Source organism: Hemitrygon akajei, chromosome 12 (assembly GCF_048418815.1).
Source record: "Hemitrygon akajei chromosome 12, sHemAka1.3, whole genome shotgun sequence".
Classification (NCBI taxonomy): Eukaryota; Metazoa; Chordata; class Chondrichthyes; order Myliobatiformes; family Dasyatidae; genus Hemitrygon; species Hemitrygon akajei.
Window position 1 is genome coordinate 73,866,733 of NC_133135.1, and position 27,689 is coordinate 73,894,421.

General features: G+C 40.8%; 1 protein-coding gene across 1 annotated transcript in view; it reads left to right on the forward strand.

Annotated features, from left to right (window-relative positions):
- The window catches only part of LOC140737212 (potassium channel subfamily T member 2), an 879,580-nt gene that overhangs the window by 739,071 nt on the left and 112,820 nt on the right, over window positions 1-27,689 (forward strand). Inside the window, exon 28 of the mRNA XM_073063510.1 lies at window positions 3,786-4,092. Coding sequence (XP_072919611.1) covers window positions 3,786-4,092 — 307 coding nt within the window. The remainder of the gene's footprint in view (window positions 1-3,785; window positions 4,093-27,689) is intronic.

Sequence of the window (27,689 nt, forward strand, 5' to 3'; positions counted from 1 at the left end):
TCTATTCAGTTAACAAAGATATTTTTGTGAAAATAAAATTGTCCAAATATGATAAGAAGTGGAAGATAAATATGATATGAGCCTCTATTTACTATATTCTGTTATTACTTTTCAAAGTTGCCATATAATGCGTCAGAAGTGACATGTATAATAAATAGCTTGACTGACTAATGAATAATAAAGTACAAAGTGTTGAATAGACATTTATTGTAAAACATATTTGAAACAGTAAGTTTATTTTTGTCTATGTCTAAATTAAGATCTAATGTCACAAGTTGTCACTGATTTCTAAAGGCATGTCACATCAAAAATAATGATTAGAGTTTGGACTTTAACTTACAATATCCATAAGTGGTTCCATTACATTAAACATTAGTGATTTGATTTTGAACCAGTTCAGCATGAATTCCAACAATTGCTGGTATCAATCTGCTATATCAAGCAGTTAAATTACTGTAAAAATAATCATTATAGGAAAGTTCAGGAAATGGAAATACATCATTTCTGGAGTTAGGGTACAATTTTCTCTTTGGTAAACATATCACAGTTATTTTCTAATGCACACTCGAATATATTTTGATGGAGGAGCTTACAACCTTTCTCATCAAAAAATGGTGAATAGGATAAATATCATTTTGGTTACATTACACCTGATAAATTTTATTTAATTCTGCAAAATATCTTTGTATCTTACAATACTACTTGGTTACCTTTCTACATCCCAGAGATATTTTAGACTAGAGGTTATAATTGTTGCATAAACATTCCCAGGGTCAGGTGAACCTAAGTGAAGTCCACATCCAGTAAAGCTGGAGTCTGAGTCTGTAGATGCAAGCCAGATTTAGGGAGTATACGTGTACAGCCAAGCTTAAATGCATATATGTGGTGTAACGGCAACAACCTTGCAGTCAATATCAGTAAGACCAAGGAGCTGATTGTGGACTTTAGAAAGGGTAGGACAAGGGAACACAAATCAATCCTCATAGAAGGATCAGAAGTGGAGAGCGTGAGCAAGTTCCTGGATGATCAAGATCTCTGAGGATCTAACCTGGTCCCAACTTATCCGACGTGACCTACTACCAAATGTTGAAAGGACTAGATAGGGTAGATATGGAGAAGATGTTTCCTAGGGTGTGAGTATCCAGAACTAGAGGGCACAGCCTTAAAATTGAGGGACAATCCTTTAGAACAGAGGTAAGGAGGAATTTTTTTTAGCCAGAAAGTATTAAATCGGTGGAATGCACTGCAACAGACTATGGTGGAGGCCACGTCCGTGCATATATTTGAGGCAGAAGTTGATTGTTTCCTGATTGGTCAGGGTATCAAAGGGTATGGTGAGAGGCAGGAGTATGGAGGTTGAGTGGGATCTGGATCAGCCTTGATGGAATGTCAGAGCAGACTCAATGGGCTAAATGGTCTAATTCTGCTCCTATATCTTATGATCTTACATCGATGCAGCCATAAAAGAGGTAAGATGGTGCATATATTTCATTAGGAGTTTGAGGAGATCTTGTTTGTCATCTAAATCACTCAAAAACTTCTACAGATATATTCTGTGAAGAGCATTCTAACAGGCTGCATCACCGTCTGGTATGGGGGGTGGGGGCAGCAGAGAAACTACTACACAAGATCAAAAGAAGCTACAGAAAGTTGTAAAATTAGTGAGCTTCATCTTGGGTACTGGCCCCCAGAGTATCCAAGACATCCTTAAGAAGTGGTTAGAAATGCGGTGTCCATCAATGAGGACCCCATCACACAGGACATGCCCTTTTCTCATTGTTACCATCAGGAAGGAGGGACAGAAGCCTGAAGGCACACACTCAGTGATTCAGGAACACCTTCTTCCCCTCTGCCATCCGATTCCTAAATTGAACCCATGAATACTATCTCACTTTTATTACATCTGTTTTTGCACTACTTTCAATGTAACTATTTAATATGCAATCAGTGCCTATAAAAAGTATTTACCCCCTTGGAATTTTTCATGTTTTAATGTTTTACAACATTGAATCACAATGGATTCAATTTGGCTTTTTTGACACTGATCAACAGAAAAATATCACTCCTTTGTGTCAAAGTGAAAACAGATCTCTACAAAATTATCTAAATTATTACCCGTATAAAACACAAAATAATTGATTGTATAAGTATTCACCCCCTTCAACTCAGTATTTAATAAATGCACCTTGGGCAGCGATTACAGCCTTGAGTCTGCGTGGACAGGTCTTCATCAGCTTCCAATTGGACACTGCAATTTATCCCCATTCTTCTTTACAAAACTGCTCAAGCTCTGTTAGATTGCATAGGGATTGTCAGAGCACAGCCCTTTTCAAGTCCAGCCACAAATTCTCAATTGGATTGAGGTCTGGACTCTGAGTTGGCCACTCCTGGACGCAGTTCTCTTGCAGAGTTCATCAGGTTTTCCTCCAGGATTTCCCTGTGTTTTGCTGCATTCATTTTACCCTGTACCTTCACAAGCCTTCCAGGGCCTGCTGCAGTGAAGTATCCTCACAGCATGATGCAGCCATTGCAACATTCACAGTAGGGATGGTGTGTTTTTGATGATCTGTGGTGTTTGGCTTAGGCTAAACATAGCATTTAGTCTGATGACCAAAAAGCTTAATTTTGGTTTCATCAGACCATAGAACCTTCTTCCAACTGACTTCAGAATTTCCCACATGCCTTCTGGCAAACACTAGTTAAGATTTCATGTGAGTTTTTTTTGAACAGCGGCTTTCTCTTTGCCACCTTCCCATAAAGCTGCGACTGGTGAAGCACCCAGGCAAGAGTTTTTGTATGCACAGTCTCTCTCATCTCAAACACTGAAGCTTGTAACTCCTCCAGAGTTGTCATAGGTCTCTTGGTGGCTTCCCTCATGAGTCCCCTTCTCACACAGTCACTCAGTTTTTGAGAATGGCCTGCTCTAGGCAGATTTACAGCTGTGCCTTATTTTTTCCATTTCTTGATGACTGACTAAACTGTAGTCCAAGGAATATTCATTGACTTGGAAATTTTCTTGTATCCATCTCCTGACTCGTGTTTTCAATAACCTTTTCACAGAGTTGCTTGGAGTGTTCTTTTGTCTTCATGGTGTAGTTTTTGCCAGGATACTGACTCACCAGCAGTTGGACCTTCCAGGTACAGGTGAATTTTTAGTACAATCAATTGAAACACAGGTCTCCAAAAACAGATCTTCCTTTAACTAATTATGTGATATCTAAAACCAACTGGCTGCACCACTGATGATTGTAGAGATCTGTTTTCAGTTTGACATGAAAGTGTCTTTTTCTGTTGATCAGTGAGAAAGAGCCAAATTAAATCCACTGTGATTTAATATCGTAAATCAATAAAACTCGAAAACTTCCAAGGAGGGATGAATACTTTTTGTAGGCACTGTATATATACTTACTGTAATTGATTTACTTGTTTTTTCCTATATCATGTGTTACATTGTACTGCTACCACTATGTTAACAAATTTTACGACATATGCCTGTAATATTAAACCTAGTTCTGATATATGCAATCTTAAGTTTAGATGCATACATTCATAATAGTGCTAGGATGTACTGTATAAATGAGATTAGATGTACAGGTTCAAATTTAGTTGAATACTTGTAGGCCCTGCTTAACTATGTAATCATAAGCCACGTATTTGTGTGTGGCTTTTTAGGCTGCAGTTTGTGTGTCCAAATGTGCTAATTAATGTACGTATATTAAAATTTCAGAGCAGAGTGATGTATGTTTTACTTAATATTTTTTCTTAAAATATTGATTTTCTTTCAGTCGCAAGTATCCATTAGCATCGAGGACTGGGAAGATACAAAAGATACCAAAGAGCACATGGGTTATCGCACTAACCACTATCACCGGAACTCCACGTCCAGTGACCAATCAGATCATCCTTTACTAAGGCGTAAAAGCATGCAGTGGGCAAGGCGTCTGAGTAGGAAAGCACCAAAACACTCCAACAAAATAACGGACAGGATTAATCGTCAGCGTATGACATTATGCAAAAGGTCAGAGAGACAAGAGCTGGCTGAACTAGTAAAGACTCGAATGAAGCATCTAGGCCTTTCAATGACAGATTATGGTAAGGCCTTTTGGCTAACTACTGAATTATTTTACATAGATCAAGATCAAATTTGTTTTACAATTCATCGTGTGGGCCCTTTCATTATTGTTCATCCTCTGCTTTCTGATTTTTTTTTATTCATATCTAAGCTTCTCTTTAATCACATCTTCATTCTTTTCTACAACTACTTCAAGTGGTGTCAAGTTTCACATATTTATTACTCTCTGGATATAAATGTATCTCCTGAATTCCTTGCTGGATTTATTTTGGGTTTTTTAAATATATATTAGTAGCTTGTAAAACCATAAAACATAGCGTAGAATTAGGACACTTGGCCCATCGAGTCTGCTTCACCATTCCATCATTGCAGATTTATTATCTCTCTAAACCCATTCTCCTGCATTCTCACTGCAACCATTTATGCCGTGACTAACCAAGACTCTGTCAACCTCCATTTTAAATATACTCAATGACTTGGCCTCCACTGCTGTCCATGGCAATGAATTTCAGTTTCACTATCCTCTGGCTAAAGAAATTCCTTCTCAACTTTGTTCTGAATGGCACCCCTCTATTCTGAGGTTATGCCCTCTGGTCCTAGACTCACCCACTATAGGAAATATCCTCTCCACATCCACTTTGTCTAGCTCTTTCAATATTCAATATGTTTTGATGAGATCCACTCTTATTCTTCTAAACTCTAGTAAATACAGGCCAAAAGCCAACAAATGCTCATCATACAATAATCCTTTCATACTTAAAGTCATTCTCGTGAACCTCTTCTGGACCTTCTCCAATGCCAGTGCATTTTTTCTTAAATAAGGGGTACAAAACTGCTCACAATACTCCAACTGAGGTCTGACCAATGCCTTATGAAGCCCCAGCATCACATTCTTGCTCTTGTATTCCAGTTCACTTAAAATGAATACTAACATTGCATTTGCCTTCCTTAACACCTTTTTAATCTGCAAGTTAATCTGCAGGGAATCTTGCACAAGGACTACTAAACCCCTTTGCGCATCTGATTTTTGAGCTTACTCCACATTTAGAGATTAGTTTGCACCTTCATTTCTTCAATGGAAGTGCATGACCATACAATCCCTTACAATATATTCCATCTGCCACTTCATTGCCCATCATCTGAAAACTTTTCTGCAAAGCCATCAATTCTGTCATCCAAATTATTAACATATAACGTGAAAAGAAGGGAACTCAATACCAACCACCGAAGAACAACAGTAGTCACAGAGAGCCAACCAGAAAAGACCCCCTCCGTGTCATTTTCCAACAGTTCAATATCCATTGTCATTTTGCTTTTACTCTTTAAATATCTGAACAAACTTTTTGAAATCCTCTTTGATAATGTTGGCTAGCTTACCTTCATATTTCATCTGTTCCTCCTTATGCTTTTTAATTGTCTTCTGTTGGCTTTTAAAAGCTTTCCAATCTGCTAGCTTACCACTAAATTTTGCTATATTATATGCCCTCTTTTTTGCTTTTATGCGGTCTTTGACTTCCCTTGTTAGTTTTGGTTGCCTCATCCTCCCTTTAGAATATGTCTTCATCTTTGAGATGTATCTATTCTGTGCCTTCCGAATTGCCTGCAGAAATGCCAGCCATTGCTGTTCTTCCATCAGCCCTGTTAGTTTTCCCTTCCAATCAACTTTGGCCAACTCTTCTCTCATGCCTCTAGTTCCCTTTACTCTGCTGTAACACTGATACATCTGACTTTATCTTCTCCATATCAAACAGCAGAGTGTATTCTATCATGTTAAGATCTTCCAAGGATTTGTTTACCTTAAGCTCCCTAATCAAATCTGGTTTGTTATACCATACCCAATCCAGGATTGCCTTTCTGCTAGTGGGCTCAACCAGAAGCTGCTCTAAAAAAAACCATCTCGAAGGCATTCTACAAATTCTGCCTCTTAGGATCAAACCCCACCTGATTTTCCCAATCTACATGCATATTGATATCCCCCATCACTATCATGCCATTACCCTCATTACATGCCTTTTATACTTCCAGTTTTAATTTGTATCCCATGTCCTGACTACTGTTCAAAGATCTATATGTAACTCCCATCAGGGTCTTTGTAGCTAGTATTTTGCATCCCTCATGTAGAAACATTTTGTATAATCTACCACAACAGAACCTATCTGATCTTAACAACCCCTATGGCTAGCCCTTTGGCTTCCTCTGCCTGGAGAATCAATCCTCAGCATGTCCAACAATCGCTGGTAGTTATAATCACAGCTCCTCTTTTAGTCCTATCTCCTTCCTTTATTGCAACAGGGAGACCCAAACTAAATGGAGTTCTTTTAAATTCGACGACTGCATTGATGCTGCTTCCTGCTCCCTTGCAGAGTTCGTCGATTTTATCAGCTTTGCATCCAATTTCCACCCTGCCCCCAAATTTACCTGCTCCATTTCTGACAACTCCTTCCCCTTTTTCGATCACTGTCTCTATCTATTGATAACTTTTATAGACCCATTGATTCTACATCTCTTCCCATTCTGTTATTTGTAAATATGCTATCTCCTCTCAACTCTTCCGTCTCCTCTGCATCTATTCTCAGGATGAGGCTTTTTATTCCAGAACTAAGGAGATGACCTCCTTCTTCAAAGAAAGGGGCTTCTCTTCCTCCACCGTACTAGGCTGCACTCAAGCACATCTCTTCCATTTCATGCACATCTGCCTTCACCACATCCTCCCTGCCACCCCACCAGAGATAGGATTCCTCTTGTCCTCACCAACCACCTCACCAGCCTTCCATGTCCAGCACATAATTCTCTGTAACTTCTGCCATCTCCAGCAGGATCCCAACACCAAGCACATTTTTCCTTCATCACCCCCTCCCTGCTTTCTGCAGGCATCGCTTCCTACATAACTCCCTTGTCCATTCGAACCTCCCCACTGATCTCCCTCCTGGCACTTAACCTTACAAGCAGAACAAGTGCTACAGCTGCCCCTACACCTTTTCCCTCACTACCATTTAGCGCCACAAAGAGTCTCTCCAGCTGCAGCAACACTTCAACTGTGAGTCTTTTGGGATCATCTACTGTATGCAGTACTCCCAGTGTGGCTTCCTCTATATCAGTGGGACCCGATGTAGATTGGGTGTCAACTATGCCAAGCATCTATGCCCCAATCACCAGAAAAAGTGGGATCTCTCAGTGTCCACCCATTTTAATTCTACTTCCAATTCCCTTTCCACCATGTCAGTCCATGGCCTCCTCTACTGCTGCAAATAGGCCACACTCAAGTTGGAGGAGCGACACCTTATTTGTGTCTGGGTAGCCTCCAACCTGATGGCATCAAACATCAATTTCCCAAACTTCCAGTAATTGCCCCCCTCCACTCCTTCACCATTCTCCATTCCCATTTCCTTCTTTCACCTTATCTCTTACCTGCCCATCACCTCCCTCCAGTGCTCCTTCCCCTTCCCTTTATTCCATGGCCTTTTCTATCAGATTCTATCGGATAGCCTTTATCCCTTTCACCAATCGACTTCCCAGCTCTTTACTTCACCCCTCCCCTTCTGCTGGTTTCCCCTATTGCTTACTACCTTGTATTTCCTCCTCGCCTCTCCCCTCCTTCTTACTCTGACTTCTCATCTTGTTTTCTCCAGTCCTGATGAAGGGTCTTGGCCTGAAATGTTGATTGTTTACTCTTTTCCATAGATGCTGCCTGGCCTATAATTTCTTCCAGCATTTTGTGTGTGTTGCTTGGATTTCCATCAACTGCATCCTTTTTTTGTATTTTAAATTGTGTTTAACGTAAGCCTTAATTGAATATCTTTGCTTTTCCTCTAGAACTGAGCCACAATGCTCTGTTTTCATGTTTGAGTAATCATTGACTTGTCTAGGTTTATAAATGTATTTCCTGGTCATTTTGTTCCTCTGCTTATTTGTGATGCACTCTCTATACATGAGAACCTGCTAATTCACCACAGGCCTAAATATTTTTTTACTTTTGTTGTACTTACATTGCAAAGGATTATAATATCGTTCTATGTATAACATTCAATGTAGTATGCACATCAAGGAATGTTGAAGTCATAATTAAGAATAATATTTCAATCCACAGCTGAAGGTTGAGGAATATGAACTCTATAACATTGAAGGGATTGATATAACCTAGGTATCAAGTGGTGCATGCAAGGAAATTTGAAGATGAAGTGCTTTTCTTCCACCCTTCAAATCACTAGCTGCTTTTGCAAGGTTACGTTACGGCATTTGAAATTGTCAATTTGATGAGATTTGATCCCAATACAAACTCACCTTTGATTCTGTTCTCCTGTTCTGAAGGCAGCTTTTCGTGGCCAGTGGCCAAGTGGTTGTTTTTCATAAAGAATCTTGGATAGTGAATCAACGTTGCTTAACTATGGGAACTGTTAAAGCCATAAGGAAATGTATTTCCCAATGTCTAAACGCATACTTTCTGTAAGGCCCTATGGAACATATCAAACCTGCTCCTAATTTTTCTCTTATAATGTGGAAATTCTAATCTATTTTATATTGATCAATTATTTTCAAAAGCAAGGAATCCCAAAAAATCAAAGATTCTGGAAGAGCTGGGATCACATTTTCCTATTTATGTACACTTTAATATCGCTCATGGAAAATATTAGCGATAAATTATTCCTGTCAAGAATATATATGGGATCTGGATGTTGTGTAGGCAGAAGGGGTTGGTTTAGTTACATGTTTAATTACGAGTTTAATTAGTTTGACACTACATTGTGAGTTGGAATCCTGTACTGTATTGTTTTATGTTCTATTTATGAAAATATTAATGGAAAATTATATTTCCAATGGATGAAAAATTGAGCAGGGTACTTAACTAGTGGCCGATCTAAAAACAAATTCCTTTTACTCTGTGATATAACACAACAGATTGGACTTAACAGCCTGTGAAGGCATTTATTCCCTATTTACCCCAAGCAAGGTTGCCTACAGAGTACAGATAAAGGGTCTCCACCCAAAATGTTGACTGTCCATTTTCTTCAAGAGATGATTTTTGAACCACTGAGTCCTTTCGGCAGTTTGGTTTTGGCTAGGGATTGCAACATCTGCAGTTTATGTCCTTGAAATCATTTTGCTGCCAGTTTGTCTCCTTCCAGTGTTAAAATAATTATGGTGTTAGATTCTAAAGAAGATCTCCAGGATCCTGCCATAGTGATGCAATCAAGTTGGCTGAGCAATGAATCATATTGAAGAATTTTCACAGCAGCAAACTAGAAAGTACAAAGCACTAATTTATAACTACATTTTTATAAAATATCTTGCAGAATGCAAAAAGATTAGGAGCTTGCATATGAGATTCAGGTATAAAAGCATAAGAGAAAATGGGATTATTACAGATAGATGCTGTTCCTTTTTGTGTCTTGTGACGCATCGGGTGGCATTTTTGCCATTTCTGTGGCATTTGACTGTTTTTTCACGAGGCTGAGTCGCTAGCTCGACACTCAACCCAGCACAAATGGAAAGCCTGAAAGGAGCCGTCGGAATTCAGACCCGGGGCTATTGGTCTTGAAGTCCGATGCTGACGCCACTACACCACCAGCCGGCTAATGCTTGATAGATGTGAGACCATAACTGGTCAAAGGTTCTGCATTCATGCTCTTTTGAATCAAGTATAAATTTAGATAAAAAGCATTTTAAACATTCAAAGCTTTATATAATTCTCAAATAATTACAGTACTGTGTATAAGTCGTAGGCACATATATAGCTAGGGTACCTAAGACTTTTGCACGGTACTGTATTGGTCAACGTGGAGCTGAGAGCAACTCTGTAAATCTGGCAGGAGCAAAGGATGTTGGGAATGGCAAGGGTGGAGCACCTTGGGAGGGGTGTGGGATAGCTGGCAGAGAAGGAGAGCCAGAGGTGGCACTGTGGTACAGGTGCTGCAGACACACCTAGCCCTAAGACACCAGGCAAGGTCATTTGATTCCAAACGATTAGTTCATAGATTACAGAATGTCTCTCTGGTGCTTCCCTCTCCCTTCACCTTTTCCCAACCATGATTCCCCTCTCGCAGCCCCCTACCACTCTCAGTCCAAAATAGAGACCCATATCAAAATCAGATTTATCATCACACACAGATGTCAATTTGTTTGTTTTTGCAGCAGCAGTACAAAGCGATACATTAAAATTACTACAATACTGTGCAAAAGTCTTAGGCACCCTAGCTATACATATATTTGCCTAAGACTTTTGCACAGTGCTGTATGTATGAGGGTGCCAAACTACACACTTGAAATTAAGTTCTGAACATAAACGTAAGCAACTAACACAGAGTTGCACCTCATACAGCAAGTGGATCATTGTGTGCTGTTCTGGTCACCAAACTTTAGAAAGGATGTGATTGTACTGGAGAGGGTGCAAAAGAGATTCACCAGGATGTTGCCTGGGATGGAGCAGTTTCATTATAGAGAGAGACTGGATATGTTGGGTTTATTTTCCTTGAAGCAATGGAGTCAGGATAAAAACCTGTCAGGACAGAGGTTTTCAAGATGAGAGAGCACATGGTGAGGAGTAGGTTTAGAGGGGATGTGAGGAAGAGCTTTTTCCGTTCAGAGGTTATTTGCAATTTGGAAGTCATGTTTGAGAAAGTATTGAAAGCAGAGATTCTAGCAACATTTAAGTAATATCTAAATGAGCATTTGAATCCTTGAGATATATTAGGCTATGGACTAAGACCTGGTAAAAGGGAATGGTCCTTGGTGGTCAGCATAGACAAATTGGGCGGAAGGGCCTTTTTCTGTGCTCTGTGACTTTACAAATTTATATATACGGTATATAAAACTTTGTTCAGCATTTTATTTTATTTCACTCAATTTTTTTTACTCTATTTTAATTGGATGCAACATATTTCCCTGATGTAAAATCAAGTGACCTCTTTACAAGACAAAGATGGAACATATATACTCTTTTTTAGAAAAAGTTGTTGTTTCTGCATTTAATAAGTATTACAAACTGACCATGTCTAGTTGCTGTCAGGTCAGCAGCAAGAGCGTGGGGGTTGTGGGGAATAATCTGCAGGGCACAGCAGCAGCAGCCAGGTTATTGGCATTGTGGAAGCTGAGAATCGGCAGGGAAGCAGTGGCGACAGGAGACTCAATATTTAGGGAGATGGAGAGGAGATTCTCAGGCTGTAAATGGTGTGTTGCCTCCCAGGTGCCAGGATCAATGATGCCATTGATTGGATGTAGACTATCCTCAAGGGGGAGGGTGTGCAGCCAAAAGCCATTGTGCATTTATTAGCTCTAATGACATATACCTCTTTATTTGGTATACCACTTGGCCACTGAGTGTATGTAGAAAGGGGGTGGGATGGGGTAAGAGGTCCTGAACAGTGAGTATAGGGAGTTGGGAAAAAAACTGAAAAGAAAGATCTCCAAGAATTTAATTTCTGAATTGCTTTCAGTGCTGCATGCTTATCGGGCAGGTAGCGAAGAACAGAGTAGGTGAATAAGTGGCTGAGGAACTGATGCAGGCATCGGGGTTTCAGGTTCTTGGATTACTGGAAGTTTTTCTTGCAGGGGAGACACATAGAAGAGGGATAAGTTGCACCTTAACTGGAGGAGAACCAGTATCCTGGATGAGAGTTCGCCAATGCTAATTGGGAAAGTTTAATCTAGTTTCACAGGGAGGTAGGAACTAGAACTACAGGTCTGAAAATGAAGAGATTGAGAGGATGGTAGCTGTCATGACCAACTAGTCTTCAAGAAAGAACAGGTAACTGGTAATAGAAGAGGAATGAGGAAATAGACATGAAGGGAAGGACAGATTAATGTATGTTTATTTTCATGCTAGATGTATTGGAGTGGTGAATTTACAGCATGGATTCATACATAGAGTTATGATGTTACATGGAACATAGAGCAATACAGCACAGGCCCTTTGGCCCAGGTTGCTGTACCAACACTTCAACCTACTCTAAGATCAATCTCATGCTTCCATCCCGCATGATTTATATTTATCCTTCATCCATGTGCCTATCTAAGAATCTCTTAAATATCCCTAATGTATCTGCCTCCACCACCACCCCTGTCAGCACATTCGATTCATCTATCACTCTCTGTGTGGGGGAAAAATACTATTTCTGACATCTCCCCCGTACTTCCATCTAAACACCTTAAAATTATGCCCCCTTGTATGAGACATTTCTGCCCAAGAAGAAATGATCTCCAGCTACCCACTCTATCTATGCCTCTTATCTTGTACACCTCTGTCAAGTCAATGAAGAGCATCCTGATGTATGCATCCAAAATATTGCCTGGCAAGTATGGCCTTCCTTTCATCAACCATATGTTGTGGCTATAACTGAAAATTTGTTAAGGAAGTTACAGGACTGGACACTTAATGTTCTAGGGTTTTAATGTTTTAGAAAATATAGAGGAGGAGGTAAAGAAGTGTTGCACTATTAATCTGCACTCAGAAGAGAAATATTGCAGGGCTCATCCACTAGGTCTATATAAGGATATCTCAAGAGTAAAATAGGACTATATTGCCTTTACAGCCACTGAGAATTGAGGAGCAGGTATGCACTCAGATTAGGGAAAGGTGTGAGAACAAGGCCATTGTTATAGGTGACTTCAAATTCCTTAACATAGACTGTGTACCCCTTTGTCAAAAGATTTAAATGGGAAAGAATTTAATAGATGCACTTAGGAAGGTTTCTTAATTAAATATATAGACAGTCCAAAGTGTGGATGGTTCATATTAGATCTGGTGTTAGGTAATAAGCTTAGCCATGAGATTCACCTTCCAATGAGAGTACAGTTAGAGAACAGTGATCACAGCTCCTAAAGTTTTTAGATATAGTAGTTACAGATAAGGATAAATGCAGGAGAGTATTAAATTCCAGCAGAGCAAATAATGAGATTGTTAGGCAAGAAATTGGGAAAGTTAATTGGGTGCAACTCTCCACATCTGTTTAAAGGCCAACTACCCAGAGTATATGACAGATATGTTCTAGTGAGAGGAAAGGACAAGGCTGCCATGGGAAAAGTACTTTGAAGGTCAAGAGAGGTAGTGAATTAGTCAAGAAATAAAAGGAAATGTGTGGAAGGTTTAGGAAACTGAAGTCAAACAATGCTCTTGTAGACTTTAAAGAAGTTAGAAAAGAACTCACAAAGGGAATTAGGAGGGCCAAGAGGATCCATGAAAAGTTCTAAGAAAGTATGATTGAAGAGAATCCTAAGGCATTCAATGCAAACATCAAGAGCAAGACGGTAACTGGGGACAGGACCGGACCTCTCAACAATAAAGGAGGGAGCATGTGCTTGGAAGCAGGGAATATGGGATGTCCTAAATGCATACTTTGCATCAATATTTACCATGAAAAAGGATGTGGAGGATAGGGAAGTCATTGTGGAGCATGCTAATATGCTAGGACATTCTGAGATAAAGAAGGAAATATTGTTGGATCTCTTAAATAATATTAAGGTGATTAAGTCCCCAGCGCCAGATAGAATATACCTCAGGTGTTTGTCAGAGCAAGAGATGAGATTGAATAAGATCTTCATGTCCTCTCCAGCCATGGGTGAGGTTCAGGAGAGTTGACAAATATGCAATATTGTTCTATTATTCAAGAAGGAAAGTAGAGGTAATCCTCAAAAGAAAGACAAGTGACTCTTGTGTCTATAAGACCATAAGACTTAGAGCAGAATTAGGCCATTTGGCACATCGAGTCTGCTCCACCATTCAATCATGGCTGATCTATTTTTCCCCTCCCAGCCCCAGACCCCCGTAACCTTTGTCGTATCCAATCAAGAACTATCAATCTCTGCCTTAAGTACACCCAACTGCCTGTAGTAATAAATCCTACCAATTCACCACCCTCTGGCTAAAGAAATTTCTCTGCATCTGTTTTAAATGGACATCCCTCCATCCTGGGGATGTGCCCACATATCCTACACTGTCCTACCATTGAAAAGAACCTACTCTGTCTAGGCCTTTCAACATTCAAAAGGGTTCAATGAGATTTCCCACGCCCCCCCCCCCCCACCATCTGTCTGAATTCTAGTGAGTACAGACCCAGAGCCATCAAATGTTCCTTGTATGATAACTCTTTCATTCCCAGGATTACCCTTGTGAACCCCTTCTGAACCCTCTCCAATGCCAACACATCTTTTCTTAGATGAAGAACCCAAACCCGTTAAAAATACGCAAGGTGAAGCCTCACCTGTGCATAAGCCTCAGCATCACATCCTTGCTCTTGTATTCTAGACCTCCTGAAATGAATGCTAACATGGCATTTGCCTTCCTCACCACTAACTCAACCTGCAAGTTAACCTTCAGGGTGTCCTACACAGGAACTCCCAAGTCCCTTTGCATCTCAGATTTTTGGATTTACTCTCCATTTAGAAAATAGTCCACACATTTATTACTGCTACCAAAGTGCATGACCATGCATTTTCCAACATTGTATTTTATTTGCCACTTTCTTGCCCATTCTCCTAATCTGTCTAAGTCCTTCTGCATCCTACCTGTTTCCTGTTTCCTCATCACTACCTGCCTCTCCATCAATCTTTGTATCATCTGCAAACTTGGCAACAAAGTCACCTATCTATCATCTAAATCATTGCTATACAGCATAAAAAGACACGGTGCCAACTGCAGAACACCACTAATCACTGGCAGTCAAGCAGAAAAGGATCGGTTTATTCCCACTCACTGCCTCCTACCAATTAGCCAATGATCTAACCATACCAGTAACTTTCCTGTAATTCCATGGGCTCTTAACTTGGTAAGCAGCCTCATGTGTGACACCTTGTCAAAGGCCTTCTGAAAGTCTAAATACACATCATCCACTGTATCCCCTTTATCTATCCTACTTGTAATCTCCTCAAAGAATTCCAACAGATTCATCAGGCAGGATTTTCCCTTGAGGAAACCATGCTGACTCTTCCTATCTTGTCCTGTATCACCAAGTTCCCCATAACCTCATCCTTAAAAATTGACTCCAACATCTTCACAACCACTGAGATTAGCTCTCTTTCAATATTTTTATTAGTTTCTGCATAAGGGAATACAGAGTACAAGAAGATATATATTATAAGTCAAAAAAGTACCAAATACATTGTATTAAAATTACAGTTACAATCACAAAACACTGTATTCATAAAATTAAATTACATCATAATATTGAAATATAATAATTCTGTTATACAGAAAAAAAAAATCTAAACCCACTACCAAAGCCAGAGCTGTTAGGAAAAGCAAGAAAAAAAGGGTAAAAAGCCCTTATTATATAATAAAATATATTATTAGCCACCATCTGTACTTTTACAACAAATCAAAGGTTTTGAAAATAACTCAGATATGGTCCCCACAATGTAAAAAAGTCTGAGATCAGGCTAACTGGTCTGTAATTTCTTTTCTGCTGCCTTTCTTCTCTCTTAAAGTGTGGAGTAACATTTGCAATTTTCCAGTCCTCTAGCACCATGCCAGAGTCCAACCATTTTTGAAATATCATTACTAATTCCTCCACAATCTCTACCGCTACCTCTTGCAGAACCCCGTACGCTTAGATCTTTCAACTTTTTGAGCACCTTCTCCCTTGTAATAGTAATGCATTCTCTTCTCTTCCCTCAGACTCTTCCACATCTAGCACACTGCTAGTGTCTTCCACAGTGAAGACTGATGCAAAATACTCATTTAGTTCATCTGCCATCTCCTTCTCCCCCGTTATTATTTCTCCAGCTTCATTTCCTAACAGTCCTATATCCACTCTCATCTCTTTTTTTTAACATACTTGTAAAAGGTTTTACTAACCACTTTGATATTGTTTGCTAGCTTGCTTTCAAACTTACTTTTTTCCCTCCTAATGATTCCTTTATTTGCTCTCTATAGGTTTTTAAAAGCTTCCCAATCCTCTATCTTCCTGCTAATTTTTGCTTTGTTGTATGCCCTCTCTTTTGCTTTTACATTAGCTTTGACTTTCCTTATCAGCCACAGTTGTACTATTTTGCCATCTGAATATTTCTTAATTAATAGAATACAACTATCCTGCACTTTCCTCAATTTTCCCCGAAACTCATAGCACTGTAATTTCCTTTACTCCACTGAAACACTGCTATGTCTGGCTTTACTTTCTCCCCGTCAAGTTTAAAGCTGAACTCAATCATATTGTGATCACTGCATCCTAAGGTTATTTTACCTTCAGCTTCCGAACCACTTCCGGTCCATTACTTAACACCCTCAATCCAGTACAGCTGATCCCCTAGTACACTCAATGACAAACTGCTCGAAAAAGCCATCTCATAGACATTCAACGAACTCACGCTTGAGATCAGTTTCCAGCCTGATTTTTCCCAATTGACCTGCATGTTAAAATCTCCCATGACCACCTTAACGTTGCCCTTTTTACTCACCTTTTCTATTTCCTGCTGTTATCTGTGGTCCATTTCCCAGCCACTGGCTATATAACTGCCATCAGCATTCTTTTATCCTTGCAGTTTCTTAACTCAATCCACAAGGATTCAACATCTTCTGATCCTATGTCACATCTTTCTACTGATTTGATGCCATTCTTTACCAGTAGATCCACACCACCCCCTCTGCCTTCCTTCCTATCCCTCTGATATAACGTGTAACCTTAGACATTCAGCTCCCAACTACAACCATCCTTCAGCCACAATTCAGTGATGACCACAACATGATACCTGACAATCTGTAATAGTGCAACAAGATCATTCATCTTATTTCTTATACTCAGTGCATTGATATAAAACATTTTGAGCACGGTATTTGCTACCCTTTTGATTCTGCATTCCTAAGGCACTGATACTCACTTTGCTGGCTGCAATTTTGTCCGATCATTTGCCTATCCCTTCTGACAGTCTGACTGCATATCATCTTTGCTTTTTTACCATTTATCCTATCCTGAGTCCCTCCACTCGGATTCCCACCCCCATGCCAAATTAGTTTAAACTCTCCTCAACAGCTCTAAAAAACCTGCCCACAAGAATATTGGTCCCCCTCAGATTCAGATGCAACCCATCACTTTTGTACAGGTCATACCTTCCCCCAGAAGAGATCCCAATGATTTAAGAATCTGAAGCCCTACGCCGTGCACCAGCTTCTCAGTCATGCATTAATCTGCCAAATCATCTTGTTTCTATTCTCACTGGTGTGTGGCACAGAGAGCAATCCAGAAATTACTATCCTGGAGGTCCTGCTTTGCAGCTTTCTGACTAGATCTCTAAATTCTCTGTTCAGGACCTCTTTCCTTTTTCTTCCTATTTCGTTGGTAGGAAAACTACTGGAGAGAATTCATAGGAATTAGACTTAAGAGCATTTGAAAAACCATGCTTGATTAGGGTAATCAGCATGTCTTTGTGCAGGGTTCGAAAGTTGCAAGTATATTTATTATCCACGTATGTATACTATATATAGCCTTGAGATTCATCTCCTTACAAGCAGCCACAAAACGAAGAAAACAACCCCTATAAAACCAATTTACAGAAAAATATCGTCAAACACCCAAAGTGCAGAAGAAGAAAGAAACAAATCGTGCAAAACAATAAGAGTTGGGAAATAACATTCAGAACTGACGTTCACGGAAGTGAATCCAGGAACTCAGTCATCACTGCAACTCATTTAGGTTACCATTTGGTTGCAGGCTACAGCCTCAGTTCAGCAGAAACAGTAAACTTCATGGGCAGTGAGCTGAACACCAGCCCATCCTCTTCTCCAGCATTGACACCCTGACTTTTTCAATCGGGCCCGGCACTTAAATCAGCCGAACAGCAGGTCATTCCTTTTTCTGGGACACAGGCTTTGCTGCTTTGAAACGCACTCAGGCCCGGGTCCCAGTGCCTCAACTCTGCCTTGCCTCAGCTAACCTAGCCTCGGTTCTCTCGTTCAAATTGCCTCCAGTTCTGCTTCAGAAATGACCAAACATTGGCTAGCCTCCCACTCTCAGACCCAAGTTCTGCTGCCTTGATAGTACATCAGAACCATCCTACATATTTGAGATTTCAGTTCACACCCCAAAAGTGCCAGAAGGTATAGATGATTCAAAAGTTCAACTCAGGAAAAGCCTTTGATTACGGTGATTGTTTCCGAGGAAAAAGTGTGATTAATAAAGTAGATAGTAGTTTTGTTTGCTGCCAACAAGTCATCGCTATGCTTCACCAGTATCACCTTAAACTGGAACATTATCTTAATAATTTAGTTGTGGTTTAAGGGAAGGTGACAACATTAATTGATGGATGTAGAGCTGTAGTTGCCGTCTACCTGGATTTTAATAAGGCATTTGACAATGTCCTTCATGGGAGGCTCATCCAGAAGACTAAGATGCATGGGATCCATGATAAATTAGCTACTTGGATTCAGAACTGGCTTGCCCATGGAGACATTGGGTAGTGATTATTGGGACTTCTTCTGACTGAAGGTGTATGATTAATGGTGTTCTGCAGGGATCATTCTGAAACCTCTCCTATGTGTGATGTATATCAATGAGCTGGATGAAAGTGTAGATGGGTGGATTAGTAAATTCACAGATGACACGAAGATAAGTGTGTTGTGGATAGTGTAGAACATTGCCAAAGGATGGTGGCTGTCCATTGTGTCCTGTGACAGGAAACCTGTGTGGGAGAGTTTTTTAAATGTAAAAAAGTCTTTGCACTGGGGTAGTTCCACTCTCTTAACCTCAAGTCCAGGTCCAGTGGTATGATCAAGGTTCGCAAACCGGAGTCTTCCTTGTTTGCAGTGGATGACCATGACATCTTCTGTGCCTTACCATGCCCTTAACTCTGCACGAAGCATTGCAGCACCATCTTTCTGGCTATTGAATCTCATTGTAGATCTCGTCCACCTGGTCCACTGGAGCTGGTTTTACATGCTGGAAGAGGTATGTCCCTATCTCACTGAGGTACGAGGCTGCCAGCCACCCTCAAATAGTTTAGCACATGCGTGTGGAAGTGGTGTATAGGGGTGGGGCTGCAGTCGCATACAAGTGGCTACATGGAGCTACAGCTGACAGCTGAGTGTTCGGTGGGGACCAAAGGTGAGTGAGCTGACCTAGAATGGGCACAACAAGCCCATTCACCAGAGGTGCTATCTGTTCCTGGAGACCCCAAGGGATACAGTGGCAGATGTGGGCAGGAAAATGACAGACAAAGTTTAATCTGGCTGAATAGGAGGTGCTGCATCTTAGGAGATCTTGGAGTCCAAGTCCACAGCTCACTGAATGAAGCCTCACATGTTGATAGGTTGGTAAAGAAGGAAAATAACATGCTTGCCTTTATCAGTGGAGGGATTGTGTTCAACAGTCAGGAAGTTATGTTGCAGTTTTATAAAAGTCGAGTTATGATGCATCTGGAATATTGCATTCAGTTCTGGTTGCCCTATTACAGGAAGGCTATGGAGGCTTTGGAGAGGGTGCAGCAGAGGTTTACCACAATGCTTCTTGGATTAGCAAGTGTGTAGGAGAGTTTAGACAAACTTGGTTGTGTTTTTTTTCTGGATTGGCAAAGGCTGAGGGGAGATGTCATAGAGGTTCGTAAGGTTTGAGAGACATGGTTAAAGTAAACAGCCGGTTATCTTTTTAACGGGGTCGAAGTATCAAATACAAGAAGGCATATGCTTGGTGGGGATAAGTTCAAAGGGGATGTGCAGGTCAGCTCTTTATGCAGAATGTGATGGCGCCTGGAATGTGCTGCTGGGGCGGTGGTATGCCATTCATTTTCTGTGGGCCACAGTTTGCCTTGAACAAAATCGCACAAAGTAGCAAAAAAAAGGAGCGACCAGGAACACACCATAACATGAACTGCAGAGTCAAATACACAAACTGTGTCGATTAAACTTTATCTAAGATCAAAGACTCTGGCACCATGCTCTGACAGCATAAAACAGAGGGAGGGAGAGAGGGGGAAAGAGAGACAAAAAGAGAGGGGGGGAGAAAGAAGGGGAGAGAGAGAGGGGGAGAGAGGGGGGCAGGGGGGAGAGATGGGGAGAGAGAGAGGGGGGGATAGAAAGAGAGAGCAAGAGAGAGGGGGAGAGAGAGAGAGAGTAGAGAGAGAGAGCGAGAGTGAGTGCATTTGTATATAGGCTCCTTCCTCCGGGAGCAGTGAGCGAGAGAGAGAGAGAGACTGGTCACTCATAGGTAGGCAGCGCTGAACACCTGTCTGCCTTTATTCTCATCATCGTTGATTTCAATCTTTCTCAACATTTTAATTAGTGAGAAATGGGCTTGATCATGGCTCATGCTCCCTCTCCAGGCTTCTTGGCCTTTAGACCTCACACTTCGCTCAAAACTTCATCAAGTCTCCTCAGTGATAGCAAAATGCCGGATTGCTCAATCGGCCCGAAAACACGCCAACAAAATGTAGATCACAGGCTCCAACAGTAGTAGAACCACATTTGAAAGAAAGAGAAGACGTGGAAGAAGTAGTTTCATGAATCGTCTGAAGGATGTCGCCTTAGTTGTGTTGTTCACTGGCAAATACACATATTGCAAATATTTTTGCTTCGGTATTCACCAGTGAAAAAGACCTTGGCAATTGTGGGAATGACCTTGCAGCAGACTGAAATGCTTGAGTGTATGAATTTTAAGAAAGAGGATGTGCTGGAGTTTTTGAAAGGGATTAAGTTAGATAAGTCACCTGGACTGTACGAGATATACCACAGGCTACTGAGAGAAGCGAGGGAGGAGATTGCTGATCCTCTGGCAATGATCTTTGCGTCATCAATAGGGACAGGAGAAGTACCAGAGGATTGGAAGGTTGCAAACGATAACCCAGGGAATTATAGACCAGTGGGTCTTACTTCAGTGGTGGGCAAGTTCTTGGAGAGGATCTTGAGAGGCAGAATTTATGAGCACTTGGAGAAACGTAACCTGATTAGGGATAGTCAACATGGCTTTGTCAAAGGCAGGTCATGCCTTATGAACCAGATTGAATTCTTTGAGGATGAAATAAAACACATTGATGAAGGTAGAGCAGTGAATGTAGTGTATATGGATTTCAGTAAGGCACTTGATAAGGTTCCACATGCAAGGGCCATTCATAAAGTAATGAGGCATGGGATCCAAGGAGACCTTGCGTTGGGGATCCAGAACTGGCTTGTTCACATAACGCAAAGGGTGGTTGTGGATGGTTCTTATTCTGCATAGAGGACGGTGTCCAGTGGTGTTCCACAGGGATCTGTTCTGGGATCCCTCCTCTTTCTGATTTTTATAAATGACCTGGATAAGGAAGTAGAAAGCTGGGTTAGTAAGATTGCTGATGACACAAAAGTTGGGGGTGTTGTGGATAGTCTGGAGGATTGTCAGAGGTTACAGTGAGATAGCGAAAGCATGCAGCACTGGGGTGAGAAGTTATAGATAGATTTTAACCCAGAGGATGAGACGTGACCTGGTAGAGGTGTATAAGATGATGAGAGGCATTGATGGTGTGGATAGTCAGAGGCTTTTTCCTAGGGCTGAAATGGTTGCCACAAGAGGACACCGGTTTAAGGTGCTGGGGGAGTAAGTACACAGGAGATGTCAGGGTTAAGTTTTTTACTCAGAGAGTGGTGAATGCATGGAATGGGCTGCTGGCAACGGTGATGGAGGTGGATACAATTGGGTCTTTTAAGAGACTTTTGGGTAAGTACATGGAGGTTAGAAAAATAGAGGGCTATGGGTAAGCCTAGTAATTTCTAAGGTAGGGACATGTTCGGCACAACTTTGTGGGGTGAAGGGCCTGTATTGTGCTGTAGGTTTTCTATGTTTAAGTGGAAGTGGTCCATTTTGGTAGGTCAAATTTGAAGACAATATGATATTAATGTTAAGACTCTTGGCAGCATGGAGGATCAGTGAGATCTTGGGGTCCATGTCCATAGGAAACTCAAAGCTGCTGCACGGGTTGACAATGTTGTTAAGAAAATGTATGTGTTGGCCTTCATCAACCATGGGATTGAGTTCAAGAGCTGTTAGGTAATGTTACAGTTATATAAGACTTTGGTTAGACCCCACTTGGAAGTACTGTGTTCATTTCTAGTCACTTCATTACAGGAAGGATGTGGATACCATAGAGAGGAAATTTACAAGGATGTTGCCTGGATTGGAGAGCATGCCTTATGAAAATCGGTTGAATGAACTTGGCCTTTTCTCCTTGGAATGACGGAGGATGAGAGGTGATCTGATAGAGGTGTATAATATGATGAGAAGCATTCATCATGTGGATAGCCAGAGGCTTTTTCCCAGGGCTGAAATGGCTAATATGAGGAGTCATAGTTTTAAGGTGCTTGGAAGTAGCTACAAGGGAATGTCAGAGGTAAGTTTTTCACAGAGAGTGGTGGGTACGTGGAATGCACTGTCAGCGAAAGTAGTAGAGGCAAAAATTACAGGGTCTTTTAAAAGACTCTTAGAAAGGTACATGGGGCTTAGAAAAATCAAGGTAGGGAAATTCTAGGCAGTTTCTCGAGTGGGTTACATGGTCAACACAATATTGTGGGCCAAAGGGCCTGTAATACGCTGTAGATTTCTATGATATGTTTCTATGTTTATGGCAAATATGACAAAAAGTGCAGTTCCAAACCTCATAGGACAGCACCTTATAACAGGAAATGGACGTGGTGTATACACTTCAAAAGGTGCAAACTGCTATACTGCATGTAAAATTGGCATTAAAGAAGTGCTGTGAATTGTATATTTCCTGTGCTTAGTTTTTCAGAGTGCTTATTAGTTCACTGGAGAAGACTGCAAAATGTCACTCCTGTTGGAACTGATAAGCACTGAGAGTACTGCATTTCCCTGTTTAACTCTGCATGTGCATTTTCCAGGAGTTGTGTTGCTGTCAGATTTCTTCCCATTATCATGTTGAGTGCCGATAGCTTAACCATAATGTTAGAACTGACCAGCTCTGACCCACATGGAAGCTGTAAATGGGAAACATAAAATTCTACATTGACACAGCAAACCTTCAGGAAAGATAGTCCAAGAGTAGGTCTCCCTTCTGATAGAACGTTTTCAATTTTGTTTTTGAAAATAAATGATTAACTGCAGCTTCAATTGCTGTGATCTCCTTCTTAGCCTTATTATTTGGAACCTAGTCAGGTAAATTTCAAGAATTACATATTTAGAATGGCAGCACATTCCAACAAGCAGAATCACTTTGAATATTCAATACTGGTGTCCCAAAACCTCTGAGGCTATGTCCACACTACACCGGATAAATCCGTAACCAAAGCTTTTTCTCTTCGTTCTTAACCTCCGTCCACACTAAAACAATGTTTTTGTCCCCTAAAACCAGAGCTTTTCAGAAACACTCTCCAGGGTGTGTAATTTTGAAAATGCTGCTTGGGCAGAACAGTGTGGACGGGGTAACTGGAGAAATCTGAAAATGCTGTCATGACAGATGGTGACAGCAGCACACCATTTCATTGTTTTCTTGAATGCAATGTAACAATTTCAGAACAGACGGCAATGAGACTGAAGCCAGAACAGTTAGAAATGTACTCACCAAATAATTTGACCCATAACTTACTAAATAAATAAGTATACTCACTTTGCCCTGTTTTCTGTCCTTGCTTGTATGAAGGTGGTTTACCTATTTATGCAAGTACTTCTCTGACAATAGATGTGTAACAGCCTAATGTAACATTGTATGGAAATACAAGATAATACTGATGCAGACATGCTTTATACATTTAACAAGGGGCTTTATTAATGCAACAGAATTAGTCAGGTTTTCAATGTTTGTCATCAGCTGGGTCATACTGTCCGTGAACTCCCTGTCGGTTTCTCCATATGCTCCAGTATTTGGATTTTTTTAAGTTTTAAGTCCTCCTGCGCGAGAGCCAACAGCTGCCCGCTGTTTAAGTTTTTCTAGTCTGTAACTGAACAAACACGCACCATCTTTCACAGCGAGATTCGACACCAAACATGTTACTTGATTTTGGTAGATGTGTCCTGCGCATGCTCAGTACAAGGAGATTCGCCTAAATCTCCATTTCAATGTGGACAGAGATATTTTTTTAAATGCATAATGTGGACGTCTATCGTTTTTACGCAAAACTGGCGTTTTCAAAATTATCCGGTCTAGTGTGAACATAGCTTGAGTTCAAAATCCAGACACCCATAATATTCCCTTTTTGTTACAGTGCTGAAAGATGGCTCCATGAATATACAACTAACCAGAAGGTTAAGTGACAATACAAACTTGTCCAGAACTGTGCATTAAGAGGCAGAGATAAACGTTCAACAATGTGCTAATAGAGGAACATTCATCTTTTGTCTTCCCAATGTAGCTTCAATGGGACAGAATCAGAATGGTTCAATCACAAACAACGATAAATCTGCAGATGCTGGAAATCCAAGCAACACACACAAAGTGCTGGAAGAACTCAGCAGGCCAGGCAGCATCTATGGAAAAGTGTAAACAGTGAAGTTTTGGGCTGAGATCCTTCATCAGGACTGGAGAGAAAAAAATGAGGAGTCAGATTTAGAACGTGGGGGAGGGGAGGGAGAAACACAAGGTGATAAGTGGAACTGGGAGGAGGGGTGAAGTAAAGAGCTGGAAAGTTGATTGGTGAAAGAGAAAGAGGGCTGGAGATGGGTGAGTCTGATAGGAGAGGACAGAAGGCCATGGAAGAAAAAAGATGGGGAGGAGCACCAGAGGGAGGTGATGGGCAGGTAAGGAGATAAGGTGAGAGAAGGAAATAGGAATGGGGAATGGTGAAGGGGGGACATTACCGGAAGTTTGCGAAATTTATGTTCATGCCATCAGTTTGGAGGCTACCCAGATAAAATATAAGGTGCTGCTCTCATCACGACAGTAGAGGAGGCCATAGACTGACATGTTGGAATGGAAATGGGTGGCCACTGGGTGATCCTGCTTTTTCTGGTGGGCAGAGCATAGGTGCTTGGTGAAGCGGTCTCCCACTCTACGGTGGGTCTCGCCGACATACAGGAAGCCACACTGGGAGTACCGGATACACTAGATGACCCCAAAAGTGTTGCCTCACCTGGAAGGATTGTATGGGGCCCTGAAAGTAGTGAGGAAGGAGGTTTAGGGGCAGTTGTAGCACTTGTTCTGCTTGCAAGGATAAGTGCCAGGAGGGAGATGAGTGGGGAGGGACAAATGGATCACTGGCCTCAAAGTATCATCTGGAAGTTAAATTGTATAGAGGTTTTATTTCCTGAAGACTGGTTCTCATTTTAGTTAATCCATAATTATGCTTCCATAATTTCATAACCTCAAAATGATCCCTAACATTATTTCTCTCTACAAGTTCCAGGCCAAGTCTACCATGGTATCTTGGATTATGTCACCATGGGGACTCATTAATGTAATAAATTAAAACTTCCATGCTAAGTACAGCTTGGTTCTTAATAAATTAAAATGGCAGGGCAGCAAGCCTGAAGAATGAAGTACATTAAGGTTAAATTGGGTGTGTAAAATTCTTTACGCCATAAGGAATGTTAGTTAGGATGTTTCAGTGATCATCCATATCCACTGAGGCTTTGATAATTTGATTTATTTACTGTCAGTAAGGGTAAGTAGTCATGCTGATACTATATATTCAGGGATCAACAAGGGAAAGAATAGCATCAGCATCAATCCTTCCAATAATGAGTTGCACATTTTAGCCTCAATTGGGCATTAAGATAAAACAATTTAGTTTTCTGAGCCAGGAGGTTGCTTGAAACAAAATGCAAATATTAGTGAATATTCTTCCAACATTTAATACAGCTTAGAATGTTATTTCCATGGGAAGGACACATTGAATAAAATGCTGCTTTATGCACCCTTTAACTTAATCAACTTGCAAGAGTTAGTTTATTCTAAGACATAAATATTCTTTCAAAGGCACAGATAATGCGTGAAAGTAAATTAGAAAATAGGAGCAGAAATAGGCGATGTAGATTTCATATATGCTATGCAGTTTAACAAGAACATGGCCAAACTTCCACTCAAATTCATCTTTTTGCATTATCCTTGAGAAACCACTTTTTACCGGGCCTCTCTGGAGATGAGGCTCGTTAGTCCCTCACTAACAGCCACTGGACTCAGTGGTAAGAAAACCACCTTTCTCAAACTCCCTACGTCAAGTGTCAGCAAGACTTGGGTCCCACTAGAATCAAGAAGTTGGGATATCTCAACCAACCGAAACCCGGATCTATGCAGTTATTGTGTAAATACTGCCCCAATGCAATTAGCTGCTGGCAAGAAGTATCAGGTCATACACTGAAGACAATTATAAAGGAAGTATATTTACAAATGTCAGCTTTATTGAACAGTTAGTAAGAATAAGAAAAAAAAGGTTCCATTACAGTTAACCTAGTCTAAAAGTGCAGGTAAGATGAAGCTCATCTTGAAGTTGTCTTTAACTCATGCGCTGGACCCACAGTCTGCGTGAATGTACAAAACATTTCTTGAATGTCGCTCGAAACCCACCTCAAACAAACAGGTTCCCCACTGCAGTACTGGTCTTCCCTCCTTGAAGCCATTCATCTGCACAAAGCACCTTGTGCAACAGGGACCACATTCTTAGCCATCTTCCCTCCAGTCTTCTCCCAGCTCCTGCCAAAAGACATCAACCCACACCAGCGTCCATTACAAAAACCTCTCCACCCAGCATTCTGTAGAATCGTCTCCCAATTCCACCATCCTGATAGGCTGATACAACATTCCTAAGTTGAACAACATAGCTCCTTATCTTTAGCTCAAACCCAAACATGCTAAATGTAGAACAGATTGCTCTTGCAGAACTGCTAAAATGAAATACTTACAACACAGCAGTAAAAATCTTAACCAGGATTCTCTTAACAAAGATATATTGATCTAAGTCTTGAGTATGCAGGGCCTTCATCATCCTTGAATATAGACTGAAACTCCCCAACCTGCCAATTCCCTGCCTCATTTCTTGCAACATCAGCAGCAGTACTTAGGAAGCATAGTTGCTAAATACAGAAACAGTTTCTAAATACTTGCCAAAGTTTACACAAGACCAGCATATATTCCAAGCCTTCCAAACAAAAAGTTTACATCATTTTATGCACAGTTACCTTAATCATGCTGAAGGAAAAGATGGACTGTGAGATTGATTTTATTTGCCTTTTTCAGTTTTCTTACAACAGAGAATGAGCCCATTTGGTCCTTGAGTCATTCAATCAATCCCATTTCCTAATTACTTTCCTGTGACCTACTCTCTCTCTCTCTCGTGCCAATTACCCCGATTCTTCTACCAAGCACTTGTTCTCAGGATCTTTGGGATGTGGAAGAAAACATTTACAATGGCAGCACATCCTAACTAGCAGAATCCCCTTGACTATTCAATACCGTCATCTGTTCCAAAACCTCTGAGTATAAACTTCAGGCACCCAAAATATACCCCTTTTGTTACAATGTTGAAGGAGGGCTCCATGAATGTACAACTAAGACCTGTTGTTAGATTGATAGGTGTTTGATTAGAGTTACTCAGAACAGAAATAGACCTTTTAGCCCATCTGGTATGTGCCAAACCATAAATCTGTCTAGTCCCACTGACCTGCAACTGTACTCCTCCATTTCCCTCCCATGCATGTGCCTATCAAAATTTCTCTTAAGTGTTGAAATCAACCCTGTATTCACCACTTGCACTGGCAGCTCAATCCACCCTCACCGTCTTGTGAGT